Consider the following 24,944-nt stretch of genomic DNA (forward strand, 5'->3'; position numbering starts at 1 on the left):
CATGCCACCCGCTGATTGGACGCCTGACCACCCGACTACCTACGGGATCCCATCGGGCTGCAGGGGCAGAAAAGAGCGAGACCCCAGCACATGCCCGACCAGAAGGGAATGATTGCTTCTTCGCTCACGTCCCCGACTTTCCCACAAAGCTTCGGCGGGGTGCGGGCGAATGTGCCCGACACCCGCCAGCCTATCCCAAAGCCCTCTCTGGGACGCAAAGATGGCCGAATTGACAGCAGCCCAAGGCTCACCTCGCGAGCTGCCAACCATTGAGGTGGCTTCGCGTCGATGCTTCCTAGGATTCCAAAAATGCGCGGAAACAGGGGAATCTATCCACCTGAGGCAGCGGTCGATGCTTGAGGACCAGCTCACACGCTTCACCCTCTGGACGAATAATATGGGTGTGTTTGCCGAAGGGCGGGCGTCTATGGACCATCGCCTTCGGGAGACACCTGACGTCCGTGTTGTCGTTGTTTGCGTGCTGGAAACCCTTTTCGACCACATTGACGATTGTATGCTGCTCCCTCCACTCCAAATATCCTAGGCGGGCAGTTGCTACGCCGGCGCTACAGAGTAATTGATGGTCATCTATGCTAACGGGGACAAGGCGCGATGCTTGTACCGGAGGATGGTTCCGAGGATGCTCCCATAATTGAAGAGATGCTCGACCGAGTACTTCAAGGCATGGCCGGAGAAATAAGCATGCTTTTTAGCGTGTCCAATATCATCCGACGAGCGAGCCGCGAATCTCAAAATATCAAAGCGGACGAGGAAAACACAGAGGTCGACCCTCTGCTCCAACAACGCTTCCTCTGGCACGTCCGTGGTCGGTTTCCAACTCCCCATGAGGATCCTGATAAAGACCTCACCCCGGAACAACTGACCGAACGACTTGGCTGGGAACGGCTTACCGAACGACTTGCTTCAACCATGCTTCTCCGTCGGAAGAGGGTTCTCTACAGGAGGTCTCGCTACGGCTCCAATCCAATCAGAACCAAAGGGGCTGAGCGGCCCACAGTCCAGTTTCCTATGGCCACGGGCGATAACAAAGCCCTGCACAAGCCCGTCCTTTCTCGTGCGATCCCCAGCTTGGATCGCTCTACAAGCGATGCCAGATCCCATGCTCCCAGCACCGTATCCTTTGGCCACAGCGCAACGACTTTATCCCAGAAAAGGTTCCAAAAAGCTTCGACACTTTCCGTGATATCAGCTTCCCGCACAGTTGCTTTGACCAACCAAGATGCCCTCGACTTTCCTCAACCTCCGCTGAGCTGCTTCGACGAGCAATACCAGAAAAAGGTAGAACAAGAATGGAGAAAATTCATAGAGGGGCTCGAAGAAATACTAGGCGACATAGGCACCTCGACGGCCTCCGAAAGGATGGTGGGAGCAGTTGAGGCACTGGATCTGGCGTTGAAGGAGGCATTTCAGGCCTGTATCACAAAAGTGGTAGAGTTCACATGCCCAATCTGTTTCCACACACTTCCTGGCGAGTATCTTACGATCAAGTCGAAATGGCAGTAAGTGGTCGAGGTCTTGCCTGGTGACCGGACAAATGTCCATTGAGCTAACTGGCTGCCTACAGCTCACACATCACCGGCGACCTCGACGCATACGTATGCCTCTTCGAAAAATGCGACAGCCCAAGGGAACTTTACACCCACAGCAGCACTTGGATGAGCCACATGGATGAGCACGCTCGACGCTGGTCGTGCATTGCAAAGTCCCACGGAAAGCGCAACTTCGAAACAAAAGAGGAATACATCGACCACATGAAAGGAGTTCACCCCGGCTCGTTTACCGACGGCCGGCTCGAGCTGCTTACTGATAGAAGTTCTTGGACGCCAGAGCAGCTGTTCGACTCCTGCCCGCTCTGCGGCGGGAATGTGGGCGCCGACAGCATGAAGCATCACATTGTGACGCATTTGAGGGCACTCGCCCTGACGTCCTTGCCCCCTGAGAAAAAATACGATCCGGAAAATCCCCATCACGACAACGACAGCCTTTCCTCGCACAGCTCCCAGTTGTCCATCACACCGACGATTGCAGATTACACCTCGGACCAGGGTGACCAGCAGGCACAAGATTATCACCTGGCACTGGAAGTACACGAAGTAGAAGAAGACAGGGAGCCTCCAGAAGACGAAAGGGCAGAAGAACAGCTGCGCGAGGGCATCCTGCATTCGCCTTGGCAGTGCCTTCCCAGTTTTGCAGATCCACCACATCCACCACCAGCCGGTCAGTGGGAAGAGGATCCGACCATCCAATCACTTCTCAAAAACAAGCAGGGTACTTTCGGCAGTCCAGAGTCCATCTGCGAAACCAAGGAAGTTGCGCGGGCGCTGAGAAAGCTGCGAAAGCTTGTCGGCAAACAGCGCGCAGATCTTGTCAAGAGTCGTCTTGAAGAGGCGGGCAAAGACGTCTGGGTCGAGGACGAGGTGAAGGAGGGCGTCTGGGGCTACATATTCCCCTTGGACACAAAGTACGGCCGTCGTGTCGTTTTGCGCGTTCGGGGCTCCCGCCCCCTCCCAGCAAAGGACCGCAAGAACAACCCGCTTTCTGGCGCCGAGGTCGGAAGTCCCGACTCGAACTTGAAAACTAATCTACGTTCCCGGGGATATCTCATCGGGAGGCATCCTGAATGCGGTAAGTTTTTGTCCTTCGGGATTCAGCCCCATCGACCCGCCCAAGCGTGTGCTGACCCGCGGGCGTTCAGACATCGTCGTTGACGACCCTACGGCTTCGAATCGACACTGCTTAATATTCCCTGAGCACAAGAACAACGGTACCGTTGTTTTTGTCGAGGATCTTTCGGGCAACGGCACGTTCGTCAACGAGGCGCTCGTTGACCGGCGGAAAGAGCTTCAGGAAACAGACGAGATCGCTGTCACGGCTGGGGCTCGTTTTATTTTCCGCTATCCCAAATCACGTTCCACCAGCGCATTCGCCCAACAGTATACGCTTCTGGAAAATATCGGAAAGACCGATATTTCCGAGATTCTCGCCTGCGTGGAAAAGTCATCCGGCCACCGATATGGGGTTAGGGTGTTTTCCAAAACCCGCACCAGCGAATTCGAAGGGCTGCAGGCTGAGATCGCTACGCTTATGGGAATAAGCCACCCTAACATCCTGAACCTGAAGGATGTTTTCAACGAGGTTGAAGCGGTTTATTTGGTTCTTGAGCCTGCCTTCGAGGGTGACCTGTACAATTTTATTGTAACAAGAAAAAGTCTTACTGAAGCCGAATCACGCAACCTTTTTACTCAGCTTTTTTGCGCCGTAAAATACCTGGTTAGTGCAACCCCGCCTGGGCCACATCTTTCACAACAAAAGCTTGTCTCCCGGAGAGAAATAGCCCTTTCCCTCCTTCTTTCTCTTCGACTCCTAGCATAACGCCATTCCAGCATCTACTGGCAACCGCCTTGCTATCGCTTAGCCTATCACATTAGTTTCGTCCGCGCTAATCTTAGATTTATTTTTACATAGCATGACCGAGGAATCGTCCATCGGGATATCAAACCCGAAAAAATCTTATTCATAGACAAAGACAACCTGCAAGTTAAACTTGCAGACTTCGCCCTTTCTCAAATCATTGGGGAAGAGACCTTCATGACAAGGCTTTGTGGAACTCCTAGCTACGTTGCGCCTGAAATCCTTGCGGATAGAAAGGATAGGAAGTATACCAAAGCCGTCGACGTATGGTCTTTGGGCGTTGTTCTTTATATTTGCCTATGCGGATTTCCACCATTCTCCGACGACTTGACCACTGAAAGCTTTCCTTACAACCTTTCGCAGCAAATTCGGACGGACCGGTTTGATTACCCTTCACCCTATTGGGATTCGGTCGGCGACCCAGCGCGTAAGCACCCGCGCACTCAATTCCCCCCCATATTCCCATGCGTTTCCTTGTCCTGACGTTGCTTGTAGTGGATTTGATCGACAGCATGCTTGTGGTAGATCCGGAGAAGCGCTACACAGTCGACCAGTGCCTCGCTCACCCCTGGATGAGACAGTCTCAGCCCTCAGTCAACGACGGCAGCAACGACGAGCCGGTCGAGGACCTCGCCGGACTCAAGCGGCGCACGCCGACCTTGCCTATGAATGTTGTGGAGGAGACTGCGGCGGAGAGATCGGGCGAGGATGCGCAGACGCCCATGGAGCTTGAGGATAAAAATTCGCGGTCGCGCCAACAAGGGCCTTTGAGTGCGAAATCTATCCATAGTGCCTCTTCTTCTCGTTGATTTTCTGCCATTTCTTTTGTTTGCGTGCCATTTTGTGGGAATCTCGCGGGAGTGTCTTTACTTGTTTCACCTCGGTTATACAAAATATCCTTGGGCTACGGCAGCAACATGTCGTCGTGGGCTTCTCGCGGTCCGGGACGGAGCTTCAGGGGGGGTTCACCGTCGTGGCGTGTCCAAGAGCTACTATCCTGGGGAGTTCGTCGAGATGGGCGGCAAGGGCGGCACAGCGCTGTTTGCGAACGACTTGGATAGCAACGAGCCGGCGGCTGACATTGGTGACGAGAAGGCCAGGAGCGAGGGAGGCCGGGAATGGGAAATCGAAAGTTGACGGCCTGATCTTTGGGATGGGTGCGCGCGCGCGAGTTGCCACACGACCGCACCCTTGGGCGAAATAACCAGTTCTCCCATCTAGCCATTCCGACACCACCGTCCGTATCTTGTCCTTGCGGCAGCCCAAGCACGTGATGGGAACCGTTGCAAATGGCAGTGGCGGCAGCACCGGAACCGCTTGGAAAGTTGATAAAAACACGCGGCCGCAGCTTGATAGGAAGGCGGCGACCGTTTCAGCTTTGAAGGGTTGACAAGGGCAGAGGAGGGGTCGCTAATGGCGGGGCGGTTGACGTGGACGGCAACTCTTTGGGCATTTTCTGGGCGAGTTTGCTGCGGCGCTTGTTGTGGAAAGTGCCTGGTGCTTCGGGGTGGTTCACTTCTGTGGAGGGCGTTTGTTTTATGTACCTACTAGGTAGGTAGGTGCTTTTACACTATGAGCAGTCCCTTGGAACCTCACGGCAGTGTCTAATAGAAAGGAAGCTGTTGATATGGCTCACGCCAAACAACCTGGCTCGATACTATAGGCTTGGAAATGCAGCCTGATATGCTGTCATAGCTCTATCCCTGCTAGGCGTCGTACAAGTCACTGATGCTAGATCTACTGATTGACTGTGGGGATTCGATCCCCTCGCGCGTGGCCGGAGAAACCGCTTCTGCCACATCTACCAGAGCGGCCGCCTCCGCGTCGCTTGCCCCGTGTGCAAGTGCGATTCCAACTAAAGCAGCAGAGAGGGTCGCTTCAGCCGACTCAGGGGGGGCAGCCTCGACTTCGCCATCGATGGAGCGGGCGTGAGCAGACTGGTCTCCTCCGCCACCAGGAGACACTGCTTCCAAGGGCGCAGCAGGGGGCGGCGCAGAAGCAGACCGCTGCCGCTCGTACTCCTCAAACGAGAAGGCACGATGAAGTCCTGGGACATTCAGGGCGTTCGCAAACGAGTCATGGCGACCATCCCTTGCTGCGGAGGGGCGTGGAGGGATCGCCGTCGATCTGCTGTCCGCCCTGTAGATGAAGAATGATGAGGCGACCCTCAAAGAGGCGGGTGACATGACTGACTGTTCCTCCTGCCGGTCAAGGTTTTCGTGCCCTGCTGCGGATCTCGGCCTGCCGAGGCCAGTGCCGGTCGCTTCAAAGGAACCGTTGCGTAAGGATGCAGCGACGGAGCCCGCAGGCGCAGGCGCAGGCCGCGGCACTGGCGACCTGCGCCTGGCCCACCACGACCTGTCGAGCGGATCGGCCCTGTCAGAGGGATCAGAGGCGGGCGTCGCATTGCGGCGCCTCCGCCCTTTGGGCACCTTGGTCATGGAGATGTGGTAGCGCCCGACCTGCCGGTCAAACAGCAGCTCGGGCAAGTCGAGAGGAGACGCCATTTGGTGTTTTCCGGCATCGGAGGCGGCCTTGAACTTTGCAAAGACGAGGCTGCGGAGGCCGCTCGCGACGATGTACTTGTCGCAGTACCACATTACATTCCTGTTTGCGCAATCGGTCTGGCTCACGTCAATGCCAGGCTGGGCCAGCAGCCAGCGGACGATCTTGAGATTGCCGCATCTTATAGCGTTCATCAGCAGCGAGCGGCCCTCGTTGTCTTTCGTGCCGGTTCCGTAGTCGCCCATGTTAATCATCGCGATGGCTTCCTTGTCCCAGCCCTTTATGACGGCCCACATCAGCAACGTGTTGCCCTCGCTGTCGTAGTGGGTGGCTATGCCGACGTATGAGGAAAACTGCGAGCGTTCCTCCGGCCAGTGTATCCCAAAGGTTGCGTCGCAGGGCGTCCACTGGTTGCTTGTGCTCAGCCCCTCGACCGTGTCGATTACGTCCTGGTCGACTCGCGCTAGCGACGGCAGCATCCCGAACTGGTCACGCAGGTAAACAAATTCGCTGCGTCTTTCGGCCAAGAGCAAGCGCGCGACATCGCTCTGGCCTTTGCTGATGGCATGCCACAGTATCGACTGCGACTTGGAGTCCCTAAAGTCAACTCGGAGGTCGGCACGGTTGAGCAGAACGGCCAATGATTCGACATCACCCATCTGCGCGGCCAACTCAACCGGCCGCGGCCAAGGGTGAGCATTGAGGTTCGGGTCCACTCTGGAACACGAACACAGGATCGCGACCCCGTCCGAGAACCCGAGCTTTATGGCCAGAAGGAGCGGTGTGACGGAGAGGTACCCTAAGCATGTGTTGACATCGACGCCCACGTGGGACAGCAGTTGTTGCATGCTATGCTGATCCCCCTGAGCAACAGCTATGTGCAGTGGGGACTGATTTCCGCGATGTTCGGTGAGACCGTTCAGGGCCACAAAGCCACATGACAGCAAAAGGTCGATACCTTCATGGAAGCATGTCTCAACAGCCTTGTTGAGAATCAACTCGTTCTTGCCGCCGGAGCTGAAAGCGAGCTTCTCCGACGGTGTCACAATGCTGAGGAATCTCCGGAGCATGCCCATCTGCTTGTGCTGCACTGCGACCATGCAAAGATGGGGAGTATCGGGTGTATCTGCCGAGTCTCGGGGCAGATTTGCGAGCAGATAGTCGCACACGTCGTCAAACCCGAACGCGACAGCAATATCGAGCACCGTGCAGCCATTTCCGAGCGACTTTGAGCTCAAGGAAAAGATTGTGTTCTCGGGCAGCATTAGTTGCTCGTTCACGACCATGTTGTCTGGCAGCAAAAACGAGGGCCGAGAAGCGATCTCCAGAGAAAGCTTCTCACGCCCGTTCCCGAGAGCCAGCTGAAAAGCCGTAAAGGCCATCTCGCCGCTGCGAAGCTCCGAATTAATGTCGTGTTCCATCTTCTCATGGTGAAGCAGCATGAGCTTGGCAATGGAATCTGACGCGCCCCAGATGGCGTAGGTGAGAGGCAGCCTGCCGTTGGAATCGGCCAAATAGGAAATCCAGGGAACGCCCAGCAATTCCCAAGCCAAGCTCTCGATGTTGTACTTGACGGACTCGTGCAGCAGCGTAGTCGTTCTCTGCGGCTCCCTGAACTCGCCCTGGGTCGGCTGGCCCGACTCGAGCCGTTCGATGTGGTCCGAAACGGCGACTGCGGACCAGAAAGCCACGACCTCCTGGCCCGAGGGCCCCAAGTATTGCACAATGTCGTTTTGGGTTATCTCCGAGGCCTCGGCAAGGGACGTGTGCGCAAGCCAGTGCCTCACCGAGTAGCCGAGAAGCGGGTACAAAGCGGACGCAAGCTGAACAGACCGTTCCAGACCTTCCGCCACACCTATCTTACGGCGGGCCAGTTTGATGTCCTTGGCAGGACGATGCCAGATGGAACTCAAAGGCTTCTCCAACGATACCAGATATAGAAGGCAGGTCCTTGCCAGCATGTGATTGGCCTCGCCTAGCAGCTGGCTGGGAGATCGACCCTCGACACCACTCAACATGGAGAAGCCTTGCTCAACCAGATAATCCTGCACGGTCTGATGAGTCAACTGAACCCCCGAGGGGGTTTCTTCCGCCATGCCAGCAGACAAGGATCGCAGTTTCTTCCGCATCTGGTTATTAGTCTTGACGGGACTAAGCACTGTCCATTCTTCAAGGGTCCTGGTTGCAGAGTCCGGGCCCCCTGCGTAGTTGAAAGCGATACGAAGGTCCGATATGCTCAAGGTCTCTCTGCTGTAGCAGATGATTTGGAAAAGCCGACTTGAGTCGGGCCCGCTCTTCTCCGATAGCTCTTTGGCAAGGCTCTTGTAGAGACTGTGTAGCTCAGGCGGGATCCCCTTGATGTACTCCAGTATCTGTTGTAGCGTCTGTCCTTCGCTGTAGAGCCGTGTGATGTTGGGAAGAACAACCACCACCCACAAAAACACCTGCCGGGCCCTACTCTCGAGCTCCTGACGCAGGGATTTGAGCTCTTCCTCATCCTGTACGTGCTGAGAGAGGGTCTGGTTGATGTAGGTCGAGATATCATGGTCATTGGCCGACTCTACCACGATCTGCTCACATATATCAGGAGCTATGATAGGGTAGTGGCGGCAGGAAAAGCAGATGCTGAGTCGAAAGGCATGTGAAGAAGAACGATCGTACGCTCGGGAGAAGAAGGAAACCAGCCGGCGCGCCTCAGCCTCCCCGCACTCGTCCAGTGCGTCAATGTAGATGGAGAGGTTTGTGCGTTGAAGCAGAGTCGGGATCGCTTCTGAAATGAGCAGGTCCTCGAGGTCCTGCGTGCGCCAGGACCATGCAGAGGTGGTCTCCTCGCGGTACTTGAGGTACTGCTTGATCAGTCCGCGGATTGCCCTCGGATAAGTGTCGCCAATCTGGTGTAGCAAGGCTCGGAAAAGCCCAATAGAAGACTTCTGCAGCTCAGTGCCTCGCCCATGAAAAAAGAAGGTGATGTTCAAAGTAGGCGTAGAAGTGGTTCCCTGGAGCTGCCGAATGATGTACTTGATAAGAGTCGACTTGCCGGACCCGGGCTTCCCCTTGACCCAAAGGAGCCCTTGGCCATTGGTAGACCATTGGCTGTAGACGGGGTGGTCGACGATCCATTTGCATGTTCCCTCGGCAGCATTTTCGATATCTGCGCCTCGGTGGTTCATCTCGGGGAAAGACAAGGTCTCCATACAACCTGCAAAATCCAGGGCGTCTCCTGCGCTCGTGCCGTTGTTTCCCTGGCCCTCGTCTTCTCCCTCGCGAAGCCATCGTCTCAGCTCACCAAGGATACGGCGGTAGCCGGTGGCGTTTGCACTCTCGAAACGGGCCATGTCCATGTGGTTGGCCGGAATTGGAAGCTGCGGGTAGCCGCTGATCTTGGCCGAGTCCTTGCTGACAACCATGCCGCACCCGACGACTTCTTTTTCCTCAAAGAAGCACGTTAGCTTGAATTCCAGGTTCTTGCGCAGCCACGTGCCGAACGCGGCTTCGATATCGGCGAGAGCCTCCGAGTCCCGGCGCAGAAGGCTGATGATGTCCACATTGGTCCTGGTGCCCGAGGCCTTGAGGATGCGGGCGACGCCGCTGGCGAAAGGGGCGAGGTCGGAGCCGCGGTGGGGTGTCCCCAGAAAGGCGACGCCGAGCACCGTCTGGTGCAGCTGCCTCTCGTGTGGCTCTGCGGCCAGCTCTGAGATGCAGAGGGCCTTCTTGACGACCAGCCCGCCCAGACTGTGGACGACGAGTATGATTGGGCGCGTCGTCTTTGATGCGCTTTAGTATGTGGTATCAGAACACAGCATGATGGGCGACACGTATACGTACCGACCGGTCCTCGCCCCTGACTGCGGCAACATCACTGATCAAGGTGGCGGCATGCTCCCGAATGTTGTTCTGGCCGGCCGGCCCAAAGAACTTGACGACGTCGGCATTGTAGCCAAATGCGAGAACCCTCGCCGTGGGGATGTCGCGTGACAAAAGCTGTGTGGGCCAGTAAATGGGCGTCTTCTCATGGGTAGCAAAGGTTTTGTACGGATGGCCGGTGATGCCGTGGATGAAGATGATGTCGACGCTAGCTTCCGCCGGCGCGTGAAGGACCCGGATCCCAAGGTGCTGGCCGTCAGGGAACAAAGCGCCCTTGGTGTGCTTTGGCCGGCTGACAGCGGCAGCCGCTGTGGTGTTGAGGCGCAGCATCTGCCGTGGGTGTTGGTTGCGAAGAATGGAGCGCGCGGCGCGGATTGCTCACGAATTCTCGGTGCGACGCATCATTGCTTTGGATTCCCCAAGGCAGAGCCCTTGGAGACAGCGAACTGTCCCAGAAATCTGGCGCCAAACGCAGCTGAGAACGTGAACCAACCGAGGCGAGGCAAGGCCAGCCAGCCATCATCACACCCCACACCACCACCACCCCCGAGCGCTGTGTCCTGGCGACAGCATCGCACTAACCACTATGACCTTTTGCACCCCCCGCTGTCGCAGCCTTACCTCTCTCTATGTGAGTACTTGACAGGAAAACGTGACGGCGGTGGGGAAAATGGAAAATTGATGATACACGCAGGGCAGGTGAAGCGCTTGCAGTTGTGCACAAAATAGGTAGGGTGGGCAAGGTACCTTTCACCACCCCATCCACGACCACCCCTTCTACTTCACAAAGCCGCATTATAAGCCCTTCCAGTCTTTGACATCCTTCTTCATTCACTGTTTTATTAACTACCTTTCCTGAGATTTAATGCTTGCCATCATTCCTTCGAACCACCCCATAACACCCGTCATTCCCAACCGGTCTGGTCGCTTCCGGTAGTGGTTATCCATGGAATTATTTATATCTCCTTGAATCCTCTTGAGCTTGCGTCACCCCCTTCAACGAAACACCTGCCGTGTTATTCGCTATCAGAATTATGCATCGGTACCCAACAAGGATAGGTTGAGAACACCGAGGCAGAACGTGATCGAGATTGGCGTCGTTGGGGAAAGTAGACAAAGCTAGCAGCCCGTTGTCGTGGCAAGAAGTGCATTTTAATGGTAACACACGAAGCTCAGCCACACTGACGCCCTGGCCCCGCGTCTCTGTCCGCCTTTGATGCATGTAGCCTTATCTTCTGCTCACAACCCCCTCCTTTTTCTTGCTGTCTCCTCTCTCTCGAACAAGTCGGGCCACCGCCCAGGCGAACCCCCCAGCCGTCGACTGCTCGACCTGGGCACCCACCCATTTTTGGTCGGCATGTATACGATCCATCCAGTTTGATCCATTCAGCGGCCCTTGATCTTTCTTTTCCCCACACACCAGACAGGTGCCCAATATGTCGGATCCCTTGTCCTTGGCGGCCGCCGGCGCCGGCTTCGTCTCGCTTGGCCTCACCGTCTGCGATGGCATATACAAGTACATCAATGCGTGCGCCGGCAAGTCTGCGGACCTGCACCAGCTGCGCGAAACAGCAGACGATTTAAAGTCGGTCGTTGAGCTGATCGAGGCGCGTCTCGCTCAAGCCACCTCACAAACATCAACAAGCGCCGCATCGACAGCCACAAAGACGGCTATCAAGGGGAGGATCACATCCTGCGAGGCCGCGGCAACGTGCATACTCGAGCTGGCCGAGAAGTACGCACCTGCGCCGGCTGGAGCGCGCTTGGCGGATAGGATCAAAAGGCTCGCGCGGGCCGGGACATACCCCATGCGCAGGGAGAGTCTCATGGAGCTTCAGCAGGCTTGCCAGCGCTACAAAAACAGCCTCGTGCTGTTGCTTCAACTCTTTCAGGTGTAAGTCTGCAACGATGTGTTGCGCTAGCGTGTCGGGCTGCTGATTCTGGCCTTCACATATTTCAGCGACGGTATTAGCGAGCTACGTGACACGCTAGCCGCCAAAATGGATGCCGTGAACATCGCAACCTCCTCCAGCTTATCAGGTCTCGAGCAGCGCTTCCTAACAGCCACGTCGACTCAAGCCACCAGAGTCGTCCAAGATACTCGAGACACCGTCATTCAGAGCCAAGACGCCCTTGTGCAGAATATCAACGCCGCATCATCCAGGACAGATGCAAGCATCATATCGGCCGGGCAGAGCAATGTCGCTGCCATCATAGAGGCGGGGGCTGGGCAGTCTCAGCGAACACAAGAGGTGATATTGCAGAGACTAGACTCTGTTGAGGCGAGAGCACTTTCGTTCCAGCACCATCATTCCGAGGCTCTGATTGAGGCTATCGAAAACCGCCTCAGCCAAAAGCTGCAAGCTGCCTTCGCTTCTCGACAGCCTTTTCAGGACCTCTACGTGGCAAGCCCGGTCACGGCCATTGCGGCGACGCAGGGCTCCGACAGTCACACAACAGACCAGCGCGGCAGCCTTCTCGCGCTCCCCAACGGCAGCACACACGCTGCTTCTGGCTTCCGTCGGCGACCGACTCGCGAGCGTCGACCAAGGCTTGCCGATGGCATCAGCCCCGGGTCGGTTCAGGCTGTTGAAAGAGGCTGCACGTGCACTGCTCAAGTGCAAGTGCAGGTGTCCCAGCCACGACGATACTTTGGATCTTTGTGGCTGCAGTCCGAGGAGTCTGTTGTGCACCATCGGGACTGTCCTCTGTGGTATCTCAGCCGGCGTAGGCGAACGTTCCGTGTCAACTTCTCAGCTTTCGGCTTCGCCGTGTACGGGCCAATCGAGGTCGAGAACTCGCCTTTTTACTGGCTCAAGCAGTTGCACATCGATCCGAAGCTGTCATTTACATCGGTTGTCCTGTCTGACAGTCCAGCTTTTCAAATGGTCAATAATTTCCGGACCAGATGGAGTTATCGTCTCGTTGAACTGGCAGATGACTCCGTTCGCCAACTGGAGAGGCAACTGTCGGAGCTGTTCCAAAGGGGAGAAGCTTCGCCAACCGACGTCGACCCCGATGGAAACAATTTGTTACACGTAAGCTTGTTCATGACCCCATCTATTGTAACTGCCAAATATCTCGTGATTAATTGGGCTACGTGCTGATGATGCTTCGAAATGAAGGCGCTTTGTCTCGCCCTCAGCACTCACTACTTAATCTATAGCATTAGTGGGATGGGCGGCATTCCAGGTCAGCTCAAGGCCCTGGCACCCGTGCTCTTCAAGATGGGTGTACCCCGATGGCAAACTAATAATCACGGCCGGTAAGTACCTGCTTCCCTACCTTTTCCTGTTGGTCGGCTGATTTCTCAGGAGGCCGCCCTTGGGCCAGATACTCACAATCCGAGCCTGTCATACCAATAGCATGCCGGCCGAGACCATTTTCGATCGCATACTCGATTTATCCCAGCTCGGATACATCAGTTTAACCTCGGTTCCGGCGCTTAGCATTGCCGATTTCGTAGAGCTATTCCATTTCTCGGATGCGCTTGGTGACCCTAAAATCTGGTGTACCGGTGCGACAAGCATATTTCTGCAAACTCGATTTGAATGGTGCACTCAAAGTAAGCTGCTCTCTCTGGAAGATGATGCCTCCCTTCGTCTACTACCTGTTTCTGGCAGCTAAACAAAAGTCTTGTCGCGAACAGTCACCTCTTCCGACCGTCCCTTGACTATCGCGTGCGCAAAAGGCGACGTGGACAGGGTACGATCGATCCTAGACACCTCACCGGAGTTTTTGGCCACCGAGAAGAACGACCTAGACCAGACCCCGCTACATCTTGCCGTCTTACGGCCTGCTGTCCTTGCGCTTCTACTGGCCTGTTCGACATATATCGGCAACATCATCGATCACAAAGATTGCTCGGGGCATTCCGCCATGTACTATGCGCTCAAGACGACTGATCCTGAAGTACCGCTAGCGCTTTCCAAATCTGGGGCGTCCTTGGAGCCGGCTATCAAACTGCTTGACGTGGGCAGGTGGACGCGGGACCAGGTCGACATCCCGTGGTTTGCCAAGGCGTGCCGAGCCCGCCTCGAGGAATTGGTCCGTCTCGGGATCGCGAATGGCTGCGCAAGCAACACACAGCTAGCTCAGTTTCCCCATTCTCTTGAGGTGTTCAACACTATTGCGCGGGCGCTTAGGGGAAAGGGTGTCCGAATTCCGATCAGAATCAGTAGCGCGATACCTCACAAACCTTTTGGACACCTGGCGGGGCTCAATGTGCCGATGGCCGAAAGCCTCTGGGACAATGGACTTCTCAAACTAGACGAAGGATATAACGGAGTCTTCCCGATTCTACGCCAATCACCCCCCTCGGACCGCGGGGAATGGGATCTTCGAAACTGGCTGTGGTCCAAGAACCCACGCCTGGATCTCCCTACTGGAATCGACTGCTTGCAAGCTGTCTACATCTTAGCAGCCGGCTGTGCCGACAAGTGGTACAGTCCCAAGAAGCCCAGCCAGCTTAGATGTACCTCCTGGTCTCACCCACCCCCGGCCAGATTCAGTTGCTTCTGCATTGGGTCTGCGTCGATATTCATCCCCTTTCGGCAGTTCGGGCAAAGAGGAACCCATCTCAGGATGATCCTCGAGGCATGTCATCTCGACGGCCTACTGGAGGAGCATTCCTCCGACGTCCTCCGGGCGCTGACCTTTGGGGCACTCGAGCTTACCCACACCTGCCCGCTTCTGTGCAATCCCTACTACTGGGACGTGGAGGATTTCAACCACGAGCTGCCGGTCATTGAAGCCGTGGAGATTGAAAGAATCCACGACGAGGAGGAAGAATCAATCACCCGATTCGAAAGCCTCCTAGAAGAGCTGGCCTGGGAGTATCAGGAGAGGCTTATGACGACGTTTCCTGAATTTCTCGCCGTCGTTTGGCTCCCTCGCATCATGGATGAGGTGGGTCAATGTGACCCTCGAACGAACCGCTATCTCGACGAGGTCATGGAATGGATTGAGGTATATCAAATGGACCATTTTCCTGAGTTGCCACTCGAGGGGATCAGAGAATGGCTCACGTGTGATGGGGAGGGGGATGATTAGAAGTGGAAGCCATGATTGCCGTGGAGGGAAGGCATTTCGCCTCGGGCATGTTTTACGTACAATGCGTGGAGTCCCTGGTTTGAATTTACGCCGTTGGTCTGCTTCAATATTCCCAACAATCTCTACGGCTTACCTCCCGCATTTCTCGTATCCTCCACTTCTAGTCTCCCCTCCCGCTCATCTCCCCCGCAGCAGGATAGCGCCGCCTCGAGCTGGATTGACGTCGCTCAGCGGCGAGCTGCTCATCCAGTTTGCCGGCTACCTAGACGCGCCCGACCTCATCACGATCCGGCAGGCCAACCGGTAAATCTCGGCCGCGGCCCTAGCGCCATTCGCAGATCGCTTCTTCGGCGCCATGGAGACGGGACCTGACGCGCGGCAGCCTTGGCGAGGCTGCGCGCCGTCAGGTGCTGCGAGCGCCTGCGCCACCGCGTCCGCAGCCTGTGCATCTCCCCGTGGAGTCCCCCGCCACGAGGACGACCGCGACGGCAAGCCCCCCACGGCCAGGCCGCACGACTTGACGCGCGGCGCCGACGGCGGCAAGCCTGGCCAGATCCCGCCTCGCGCGGCAGGAGCAGCAGCTCAAACGGGAGCCGCCGCAGCACGAGCGGTGGCTGCACCCCCACCGACGCCGTCGCCATCGTGCTCGCGGTCGCTGCCGCGACGGCCAACCCGGACGACAGGGCCTGTGCGGTCCCTGTCCATCACCTTCCGCCTCTGCCCCATCAGGGGGCGCGATGCTCCCCACCCCCAGCGGACATGCGCCGCGCCGCCGGGTGCCTGGCCGGCGGCCTGCGCGCGCTCAAGATCAAGTTGTTGGACGACTGATGTCGTCAGGTCATCCCCTTGACACCGTCGGCTTCGGTGGCAGCACGGCCGTCATCCGCTGCTGTATTAAGTCCCTGTGCGAGCAAGAAGCGGGAGGGCCGAAAAGGAGCAGCAGCAGCAGCAACAGCAGCAGCAACAGCAGCAGTCCTCCCAACTTACCATCCGCCACGTGGCCGTCGGAACGCCCATGGCCTGGCGCAGCCTCCCGCCAGCTGGCCTTACACCCCGAGAGCGTCCCGCCTCCTCGACGGCGCCGACGCGCCCGCCGACCTACTCGAGCGGCTCCTCGCGCGGCTCGACGGCGCGCGCGTCTACCGAGCCCGAGTTTCAAGCAACGCGTACCTCCGCCCGGCAACCGCCGCCGCCGCCGCCCAGTCGGAGGGCGGGAAGCGGCAGAGCCCTGTGGGGTGCCCGTCCTGCCGTCCGTCCGTCCGTCCGCGCGCGGTTCCTCCCAACCTCGACCGCCTTCACGCTCCTCTCGTGCGGCGACTACCGGGTCCGCGCGCCGCCGGCGCCTGTGGCTCTGCCCGCCGTGCGGGAGCTCGCGGCGGCATTTCCTGCCGCAGGAGCAAGGGGCTCGATCGGCGCTGCGTTGGCGCCCTGGTGGTCCCGGACGACAGGCACGGCGGCGGGACGCTGCAGTTCAGGTCCGTCTACGACTACGGGGGGCATAGTGCGCGGTGCCGACAGGGCCGATAAGGACGGCGATTGGTTGGCCAGGTTGGCCGGGTTCCACGACTGGGGCGTGCGGTACGAGCGGCGGACGGACGAGGGCATGGCCCGCGTGCTGGACGGCATCGCGCACGGCGTGTATTCGACCGAGACCGAGGTCCCGACGCCACGTGTTACGTGGGCAGGGACAAGGTCGACCAGGCCAAGATGCAGGCGATTGCCAACAGATGCCCGGGATTGCACTGGTTGCGGCCGAGCAGATAAAAAAATCATCGAGCAGAGAGATGACAGTCTTGCGAGATGCCATGACCTATACAGAAATACCTAGCCATGGTCGCTGTGCATAAAAGTCAAAACTTTGACCTCCGGCTCATACTTGGCCTTGTTGTGGTCCAGGCAACAGTGTCAAGAGCGACTCCCCTTGAATTCTCTAGCGGCGACAAATAATAACTCCCATTTCCCCGCAAGGCGATTTCTTCCATGTAATCTTCTTCCATAGTGCTATTTAGGAATGAATAAGGTTTTCAACACGATGAACGCGCTTTATCAAACAACCCCACTCCCTCATCATTTCCATGCGTTGAGTCCCGCCCAAGGATCCGCAGACTGCTGCTGCTGGTGCTGTTGCTGGTGCTGCTGCTGCCCGGAGTTTGGCCTGTTGTGAAAGTCCGCCTGCGGCACATGATACGTCTGCTGCGGCCCCAGCGGCGGCGGCCCGGGAGGGGGTGGGGGCACATATCCTGCCGGGGCGAAGTGTTGCTGCTGATTCGGAGTCGACGGCGGGTTCGGGTTTCCATATGTGCTAAAGGGCCGCGGCTGCCCAAAGGTCGACTGCGTTGGCGGGGGCGACGCCGGCCCCTGCCGCATCGCGTTGATACCAAACGTGGTCTGCGTTGGAGCCGGCGACGTCGGGCCCGGCATCCGCCCGTGTTGGCTCGGGTTGTACGAGGCCGGCTGGCTGAAGTGGTGCTGCGACTGCTGGTGCATGTGCTGCTGCTGGTGCGACTGCTGGTGCGGCTGCATAAACGACTGTGGCATGTTGGCCTGCTGCGGCGGCGGAGAGGTCGGGATCTGGTACTGGCCCTGGAAGTTCGCCTGCGGATACCTCGGCGCCCCACCAGTCTGGAACAGAGGCGCAGGGATCGGCCGGGCCGAGCCGCCTGCCGCCTGCTTTGGCGGGGATGCCGGCGTCTGCTGGCCACCCTCAACGTTCATGCGCTCCATGAGCTCCCTCAACCTCTCGCGCTCCAGCTCCGCGTGTGACGACTTGGTGGCCGCCCGCTCCTGCTCGATCTGGTTCAGCAGCTGTGCGCCCTCAGAGCGCCGGTTGTTGACAAATGTCTCGACGTTCTTTTCGAGGCTCTCGACCGTTTCCCTCATCTCGCCGTACCACCGCTTTGCGCTTTGTAGACCTGCCTCGAGGTCCAGAAACTCCTGATACGCGCGCTTGTACCGGTTTATTACGCTGCTGCGCTGTCTTTGGACCGACTCGTACTTGCTCTGCTCCGCCTTGACTCGCTTGTCTTGCAGGAGCGTGTTGAATGTGCCCGAAAGCTCCTTCATCAGCGATGACTGCTTGTGCCCGGCCTGTACAAGCCGTGTTTGCAGCGGCCTGAACTTTTCCAGCTCCGACTGGAACAGTTGTTGCTCATAGTTTGCTATCGACTTCTTGTTCAGGATCAGGATCTGGGAGATGTCGTCGTTATGCGCCTGCATCGTCACAAATCGTCAGCAAGTTCGTCCTTTGTCGCGCCCGCTCCATCTCAGATGGCACGTGGTCCTTACCTTGTCCTTGAGGTCTTTGAGCACGTGGTTTCGTTCCCTCTTCAGCTGATTCAACTTCTTGAGAATCTCCTCGACCCGGTTGATTTGATCCATAACGCTCAACTTCCCGTCATCAAAGTCGGCGTCCAAAAGGTTCTGCTCGCCAGCTCCGCCCGGACTGTTGGTATTGCTCGACTTTCCCTTGACCCTGCTCAGTGCTTGTTGGAACATAGCATCGATCTCGCCGTGCTGCGCCGCCGTGCGCATCGTTTCGATCTCGGTGCTGTTCTGCCGTAGCTTCGTCGCTAGTTGTCCGTCGCTCTTTGCTGCCTCGTCCAGCGCCTCGCGGTAATTCCGCAGATCGCCCCTCAGCGTCGCCGTCAACTTCCCGCTCGGTTGCTGTGTCCAGTCGTCTTGGTACTTTGACCTCATCTTCTCGCATACGTGTTCTTCCATATCCAGTTGCTTTGAGCTGCGGTCCAACAGTGCCAGTATCTGCTCCTTCTCCGTCCTGAGAGAATCGAAAATGGAGTTCGGATCTTCGTGATCGGCCACGTCCACACACCAAGTGCGAAAATCCTCATCGGGCGATACGTCCTGGTCAAAGCCTCCCTTGAGCACCTCCAGCGCCCCCGGCAGCCTCAGATAGTCTAGGCTCGCCGCCATCTCACTATTGGCGAGATCCACCCGCTCCGTCTCGGCCCTGACCAGCTTTGCCTTCTCTTCATCATACAGACTTGCGGATTCTGTGACGGCAAACGGTACAATCTTGGCGAATAGGTCGGGGCCTGTAATGCGTTGGATATCTTGCCCAGCATACAGTTCACTAACCGGGATCGGCTTGGCCGCCGGCAGCTTCGGAACCGGCGAGATACTTGCCTCTGCCGGCACAGTTTGGTGGTAGATGAAGTCGTTGTCCTTGGTGAACTCCCCAAGCTTCACCTGGACAGCAGATAGTTGCCTCTTGGCGAGTTCGGATAGGAGTGGGCCCGTTTCATTGGTGAGGTTGGAGTTGGGCGGAACGGTACCGGGGAAATTGGCGGCGATCCTGCTGGCCTCCTTGGCGGCGCTTTCGGCGACTTGCAGGCGGGCAACAGCAACGCCATGGGAGTTGGCATCGTCGTCTGCCAGAGCCTGGTAGTACTGTGCCATTGAGTTCATCAGGGCAGATTTGATCTAGCACTACAGTTAGCATCAAACTTTGTAGGCAAAAGATGGAAAAGCTCGCAAGATTTCCGTCCACCGGTTGATTTTGTGACAAACATGGCCAAAGAAAAGGCCCGCACGGGCGAGGGCAGCCACGTCCCACCCGAGTCGAAAAGTAGGGTCGCACAACCGCAGCAACATACCTGCACAAACATTAGCCATACTTTCTCAAATATGGCCTTATTGACGTTCTCCTGTATGCCATCGATAGCCTGCGAGTACAGCGAATGCGCTTGGCTGGAAAGCTTGGCCAGGAGGCCAACTTTCTTCTGGTCTGTGATCTGCTTTTCCAGGAACACCTCCTGCGCCTGGGCCAGCATGATGCTTATCAGAGACTTGACGGTATCGCGGCTGAGGTCGGACGAAGGTGCGTGCAGGAAGTTCTCGTTGATGTAGGTGAACATGCCGGCCGAGGCTTGGAAGGAGTGATAAGACGTCTTGAGGCCCGGCTCCTCGGAGCGGGTCTGGTGGGCGGCGTGACACGAGAGGACGGCCGAGATGTTGAAGATGATGGATGCCTTTTCGAACGCCAGCGAGTACTGGGATGTTGATTTGTGTGTGAAGGCGTCGAACCTGCGGCGAGTTGCGCATGTGTAAGTCAGCGTGGGGAGTACTTGGTGCTTCCATCGTGCCGAGCGGTGGTAGGCAACTCACCATGTGAATGATATCTTGATGTGCTGCTCGTCGACGGGAAAGCGCAGGTCCAGCAGCTCGAGCTGGCCATAGTATCGATAGAGCAAGTCGCGGCCGGCGGTGCTGTCCTTCCCGGCGCCGCGCATGTCCTGGCGCAGACGGTTGAGGGCGGCGCACTCCTCGGCGTAGCGTTCGGCATCGTCGCCGTACGTGTTCTGGATATAGTTCTTCAGCGGGGCCACCCAGTCAATCTCGTTGGTTGCCTTGAGCGGCACCGATATCATGGGCGCCTGCGTCATCTTGTCGGCGGCGGCGGGGCACACTGCCCTCGGCCTTTGGGTGCGCGAGCGCGGTACAGTAGTCCAGAGGCGGGTTCCGGGCGATGGAGGATGGGCGACTCGAGGTTTGGAAGGGCTGCGAAGGCAGGGGAAGGGGTTCCGGGCGTGTCACGCAGATGTGCGGTTTTGGATGTCGCCGTGTGTTTTTTTGGTTGGTGGAGCGAGGTCGACGGATCGGAAGCAGCTGCCAGCCTGCTTGGGTAATGCTGATCCGAGTTTGACGGGTGCGTCGCCCGAGCCCAACAACAACAGCAACCGCAAGGCACGTCTGACGGGCTTGGGCTTGTTCCGCCTCGGCAGATCAGGATGTGGGAGTGGGATGGGCCGGCGCCAGTGGTGTTCGGGCAGGGATTGGGCGTTTGTCGGCTGTGCCTGTGCTTGATGGAGGCGCAGGCGGTTGCGGTGTGCGACTTCAATCGTTCAGGTGCTTGTCCGTGGTGGTGGTGGTGTGTCGTGCCTGCCACGACGAGGCAAAGCGGGGTGGTGGCCGTCTGGTGCGCTGCACCTAAGGATGTGGTGAGATGCGGGGGGCCAAAAGCTAAACGCAGATTGTGAGCCTGCATGTGCGCCAACCCAGGCTAAGCATCAACTGCTGGCAGAACCCGTCTGACAGACGCACTCGACTCTCGACCAAAGTGGGCGCCATCAGCACCGAACACCCACACAACACGTAACCGCCCGCAGACACTCTCCTCTCATTCCCCTCCGGTCGTCAGCCAGTGGCGGGACGGCCCTGCCAAGACTGAGCAAATTGCCGCCAGCACCAGAGAAAGCACAGCCGAGGGCTGCCATTCGGCGACACAGCTCGAACCCACCGTGACAAGCACAGACGAGTGCTGCAGGGTGCTAGCCCGACATTAGCGCGCCGGGCGACCGCCAGTCGAGCACATGGAGACATGGAGTTACAGAGTTATGATGGAGTTCGCGATGCCCAGCAACTTGACGTGGTCGTCCTACAGCTTTGCTCCTCTATCAATGCGTTGCATCATCCTCTTCCAGCCCCTGCGAATTAGCCGCCCGCCACACTATGCGTCTCGGCCCACCAAGTCGCGATGCATCTCTTGGTTGGGACCGCTTCCGAGTGCTGACACCATCAGCGTTTCCTCAATCATGATACCGCCATCTAGACTAGTTATGAACCCAGCTCATAAAAGCCAAAAGCATCAATCGAAAGACGTGGAATTATGGGGGACGGAAACCCCCTGGACTAAGGGTGGCAACCAGTTAGAGCCGCGTCTGACCTCAAAGCCCAAGGCGCCCTTCGTTGGCGCCACCCATGTTAGGCTTTCGGTCAATTGCGCCGACGCCAACAACATCCTTGAACAAGAACCTTCCTGCCTCAATAGCAATGGGGCGGCAACGCACAGTATGCATCTTCCCACCCGCCCAGCTCCAAGCCCCAGCGCTGTGCCGCCAGCCGACCGATGGCCTGTGTTCGACCCTTGCCGGCCCGCGGATGCGCGGTCCCTACCGACATCTGATGGCGGCCATTCCTGCGGGCACCCCAAGGCCTTCCGACTGGATAGCCGGTCTACAAGTACGCCGCGCTGCCGGATTCATGTCTTGCGTCGTGCATTCTGGGGTGGCCTTTTCTGCGGCCGCTCCTTGTTGAGTGTGACGTGCAGCCTGATTGGCCCTGCGCTTATGCACCACTCGCTTCCGCAAGGCAGGGGCCTTGTGCCGCTTCGACGTATCTCGTTCTCGACCATCACGCAGAGCCCTTCTGGATGTCTTTACCGCAAGCCTATATCTACCAAGGGACTTTGGCGACGGCCAGTGTCTTGCCCACATAGACACATGCCCCGCTTAGCGCCTACCTCCCTCCTGACGTGCAGATTCGCATGGCCGGGGTCCTTATCGAGTGATGGGGACGACGTAAGCGCCCGGTGATAAACGCGCAAACCCAACATGGCGTAGCATCGGCCGAGCTTTAACATGTTCCGAGCAGGACCGGCGTAACCCTACCCGCTACTCACGTCACTTGAAGAGCGAAGGTGCCTGTCCGAACCGTGATCCCATCGAACCTAGTTCTTGGCGTTTCAATACTCTGATCCTTCTCTGTCATATCCTGCACCCCGACGGCGTCGACGCGATGTCGTCGAGGCGCAGCTAATCCTCTCGATAGCTAATTTATCGTCGAAAGGTTATTCCTTGTGTTTCTCACCAACACGTCTCATCACTGTCGAGATATTGACTCCATCTGGCGTCGACAGATGCGCGCTCGTACATCTGCTCGGCATTTCCAGAAGGAAGCCGTCATGTGCAAACAGGAGAGTCATTTGGAGTAGGGAAGGCCGAACCAGTGGACTACCTATCATCGCCGCCAAGCGGATATGCTTCCGCTAGGATCGACACTGTCAGCGTATACAAGGCCCTCGATACATGATATTTTAAAGGGGCGCTCGTGAGCTGCGGTGAGGCCGCGTACACTTGAACCGTAAAGGTAGGTAGTTGAGCGCCCAGCTGGTGTGGTCGGAACAGGATTGGGATCTGCCGTCGTCATCACGTTTCCGTTCGCGAGTCGACGACAAGGCGTTCTTGACACGCGAATCTAGGTATCATGGGTACAGTGTACCTGATCCCGTCAATAATTACCATCCCACCCACCCCGACCCCTGCTTTCTTGGTCGAGCCTAGGGATCCGACGTCCACCGACGGCCTGATATACATACACCTATGTAGATCCCCAACCGCTCCCCCATCCCCGCATTCCCGCCGGGTCATCGCATAGCAGGTCCCACCAGGTCTCACGACACGGGGCGCTCCGAGACCTGGGGCGGGAAAGCGGTCCCTCCCGTCGGCCCCAAGGCACGGGGCGGGCAGGCCCCCATAGGTTTCTGGGCGGACACGGGATCCCAGCAAGGGAAGGGGGGCACTGTAACTACTCCCCCTTCCCACCTGAGGAACAGTACTTAGTCCAGGTGGGTATATCCTTGCCAGCCGAGCCCGGGCAGTCGGTTGAGGCTCCCCAGTTGAGGTGGCCAGTGTTGCTCAAATCACAACCCCCTATTCGATATCTTGGCCGAACCGGCGTGAGTCGGCGATAGCCTCGCCGCTCCGGGAGCCCTGGCAGCAGTAACAAATCATGCTGACTGGGTTCGTTGTGCTCCTTGTGTCATTTATCAGGCACGCTCCATTCATTTTCGTCTTGTCCTTGCGCGCTCAGGGATCTATCCCTTTTGCACTGTCCTCTCCAACTCCCGGCCTTGAGTCTGTCGCGAGGCCACCCGCAGATCTGTCCTACGAGCAGATCTAGGCAGTCGTACCAAGATCACAAGCAACAGGATTCATAATTCGAGGAACCAAATCGGGTGGTGTGACGCGGTGCACACTATCTGACCACCCCCAGCCAAGTCGACAATCCCGAGAGCCTAGGTCCGCTGCTTACTGTTGCGACCAGCCACTCACAAGCAGACGATGGGACCACGGTACCACTCCCAGTTTCTCCTTCTACCGAAGATAGGATCTCCCGAAGTGAGCCTTTCGTGGGAGATTACAAGCGTTTCCAAGTTCGGCGTTGCGTGTAGGTTCGAGCCTCGGCTTAGTCCGCAGGCTAGCAGCAAAGTGCCGCCCTTTCCGCTAGACGGACTGGAGAGCCCTAAGTGCCAAGGACTCTGCAGCTTCCCAGACGTGCTTGTCAGTGGCGAACTGACGGCAGAGACTCACCATGCGCGACGGGCGGTGAGCTAGCACCACCTAGCGTCTGTTGCTTTCCCTCTGTGCTTCTCCAAGTGCATATGTGTGGTTCTAGCATACACCCACCTACACGCACACCTAGGCTGACCGCCAGCCAAGTCGATGTTCCTGATAAGTATCACGGGGCGCTAGCTGTATGCGCGTAGAAGATCCCCCCAGAAAAAAAAAACGACGACGGGTGAGGAAGCAAAGGCTCCCACATACCCGGAACCGACCCTCCTCTCTCATCCCTTTTCCGACCCCCGCTCCCTCGGTGTCCCCCTAACGGGCGAGCATGTTACATGGCATGCCCGGACGCAGACCGAAGAAGAAAAAAAAAAAAAAAAAGCTCACTGAGGATGACTCCCAGCCCTTCCTATCCCGCCTCCACACACGTCCCGGGTGTGGTTAGGCAGGTATGCGTCTGCATGTGAGCCCTTCCGTAGGGCTATGTGGGTCGAGATGCCTCACGCCCATTTGACCGCCAGACCGTTCGCTCGCCAAGGCGCATGGTCCGACTGCATACGTGGTGGGTGCGGCTTTTTTCTTCGTCTTCCTTCCTCTTCTTCGCCTTCCTTCTCCCTTCTATAGGCATCCCTTCGCAAGCCAAGAGGCCGGCTGTGTCTGCGGCAGGCAGGCAGGCAGGCAGGGTACCTTGCTTAGGGGACATGTGCGCAAGTGTTGGTGACGCACATATGTAATGCAGCATGTGAGATGGCCTGCGCGAGGAGCACGCCTTGCATTCATCCGAGCATGGCTTCCCGCTTCGGGGAATCCCGAGCTCAGGAGCCGGAGTTTTCTCTGGAAACCGATTATTGATGGGGTTTGATGTACTTACCAGGCACACAAGATGACGAGCAGCGGAAAAATCCACCCGGTGATGAAAAGAAAAACTTTCAAGAAGCATCAAAAGAGGGTCTGTGAAAGCATAGCAGGCATATCCCGGACCGGTAAGTCACAACCGAGCAGAAGGAC

General features: G+C 57.5%; 6 protein-coding genes across 6 annotated transcripts; 3 read left to right on the forward strand and 3 right to left on the reverse strand.

Annotated features, from left to right (window-relative positions):
* The first annotated feature begins 103 nt into the window (after positions 1–103).
* Positions 104–5,118, forward strand: GGTG_02901 (CAMK protein kinase). The gene is made up of 6 exons (XM_009220677.1): positions 104–512; positions 608–1,520; positions 1,586–2,646; positions 2,717–3,291; positions 3,487–3,859; positions 3,928–5,118. The coding sequence occupies exons 1-6, from the start codon at positions 170–172 to the stop codon at positions 4,239–4,241; spliced, it is 3,579 nt and encodes a 1,192-aa protein (XP_009218941.1). The 5' UTR covers positions 104–169; the 3' UTR covers positions 4,242–5,118.
* On the reverse strand, positions 5,016–10,277 carry GGTG_02902 (hypothetical protein). The gene is made up of 2 exons (XM_009220678.1): positions 9,763–10,277; positions 5,016–9,701 (listed from the first exon to the last, which is right to left on the reverse strand). The coding sequence occupies exons 1-2, from the start codon at positions 10,129–10,131 to the stop codon at positions 5,139–5,141; spliced, it is 4,932 nt and encodes a 1,643-aa protein (XP_009218942.1). The 5' UTR covers positions 10,132–10,277; the 3' UTR covers positions 5,016–5,138.
* Positions 10,278–11,237: 960 nt separating this feature from the next.
* GGTG_02903 (hypothetical protein) lies at positions 11,238–11,739 on the forward strand (the record flags this gene model as incomplete). The annotated part of the gene is made up of 2 exons (XM_009220679.1): positions 11,238–11,695; positions 11,724–11,739. The coding sequence occupies 2 exons, from the start codon at positions 11,238–11,240 to the stop codon at positions 11,737–11,739; spliced, it is 474 nt and encodes a 157-aa protein (XP_009218943.1).
* Positions 11,740–15,208: 3,469 nt separating this feature from the next.
* GGTG_02904 (hypothetical protein) lies at positions 15,209–16,778 on the forward strand (the record flags this gene model as incomplete). The annotated part of the gene is made up of 3 exons (XM_009220680.1): positions 15,209–15,690; positions 15,772–16,598; positions 16,750–16,778. The coding sequence occupies 3 exons, from the start codon at positions 15,209–15,211 to the stop codon at positions 16,776–16,778; spliced, it is 1,338 nt and encodes a 445-aa protein (XP_009218944.1).
* On the reverse strand, positions 16,584–20,930 carry GGTG_02905 (vacuolar protein-sorting protein bro-1). Its single transcript, XM_009220681.1, has 4 exons — positions 19,978–20,930; positions 19,467–19,896; positions 18,139–19,293; positions 16,584–18,063 (listed from the first exon to the last, which is right to left on the reverse strand). The coding sequence occupies exons 1-4, from the start codon at positions 20,253–20,255 to the stop codon at positions 16,921–16,923; spliced, it is 3,006 nt and encodes a 1,001-aa protein (XP_009218945.1). The 5' UTR covers positions 20,256–20,930; the 3' UTR covers positions 16,584–16,920.
* A 527-nt stretch (positions 20,931–21,457) lies between these two features.
* GGTG_02906 (hypothetical protein) lies at positions 21,458–21,771 on the reverse strand (the record flags this gene model as incomplete). Its single annotated transcript, XM_009220682.1, has 2 exons — positions 21,458–21,501; positions 21,660–21,771. The coding sequence occupies 2 exons, from the start codon at positions 21,769–21,771 to the stop codon at positions 21,458–21,460; spliced, it is 156 nt and encodes a 51-aa protein (XP_009218946.1).
* Positions 21,772–24,944: the final 3,173 nt, after the last annotated feature.

This window comes from Gaeumannomyces tritici (assembly GCF_000145635.1).
Source record: "Gaeumannomyces tritici R3-111a-1 unplaced genomic scaffold supercont2.2, whole genome shotgun sequence".
NCBI lineage: Eukaryota > Fungi > Ascomycota > Sordariomycetes > Magnaporthales > Magnaporthaceae > Gaeumannomyces > Gaeumannomyces tritici.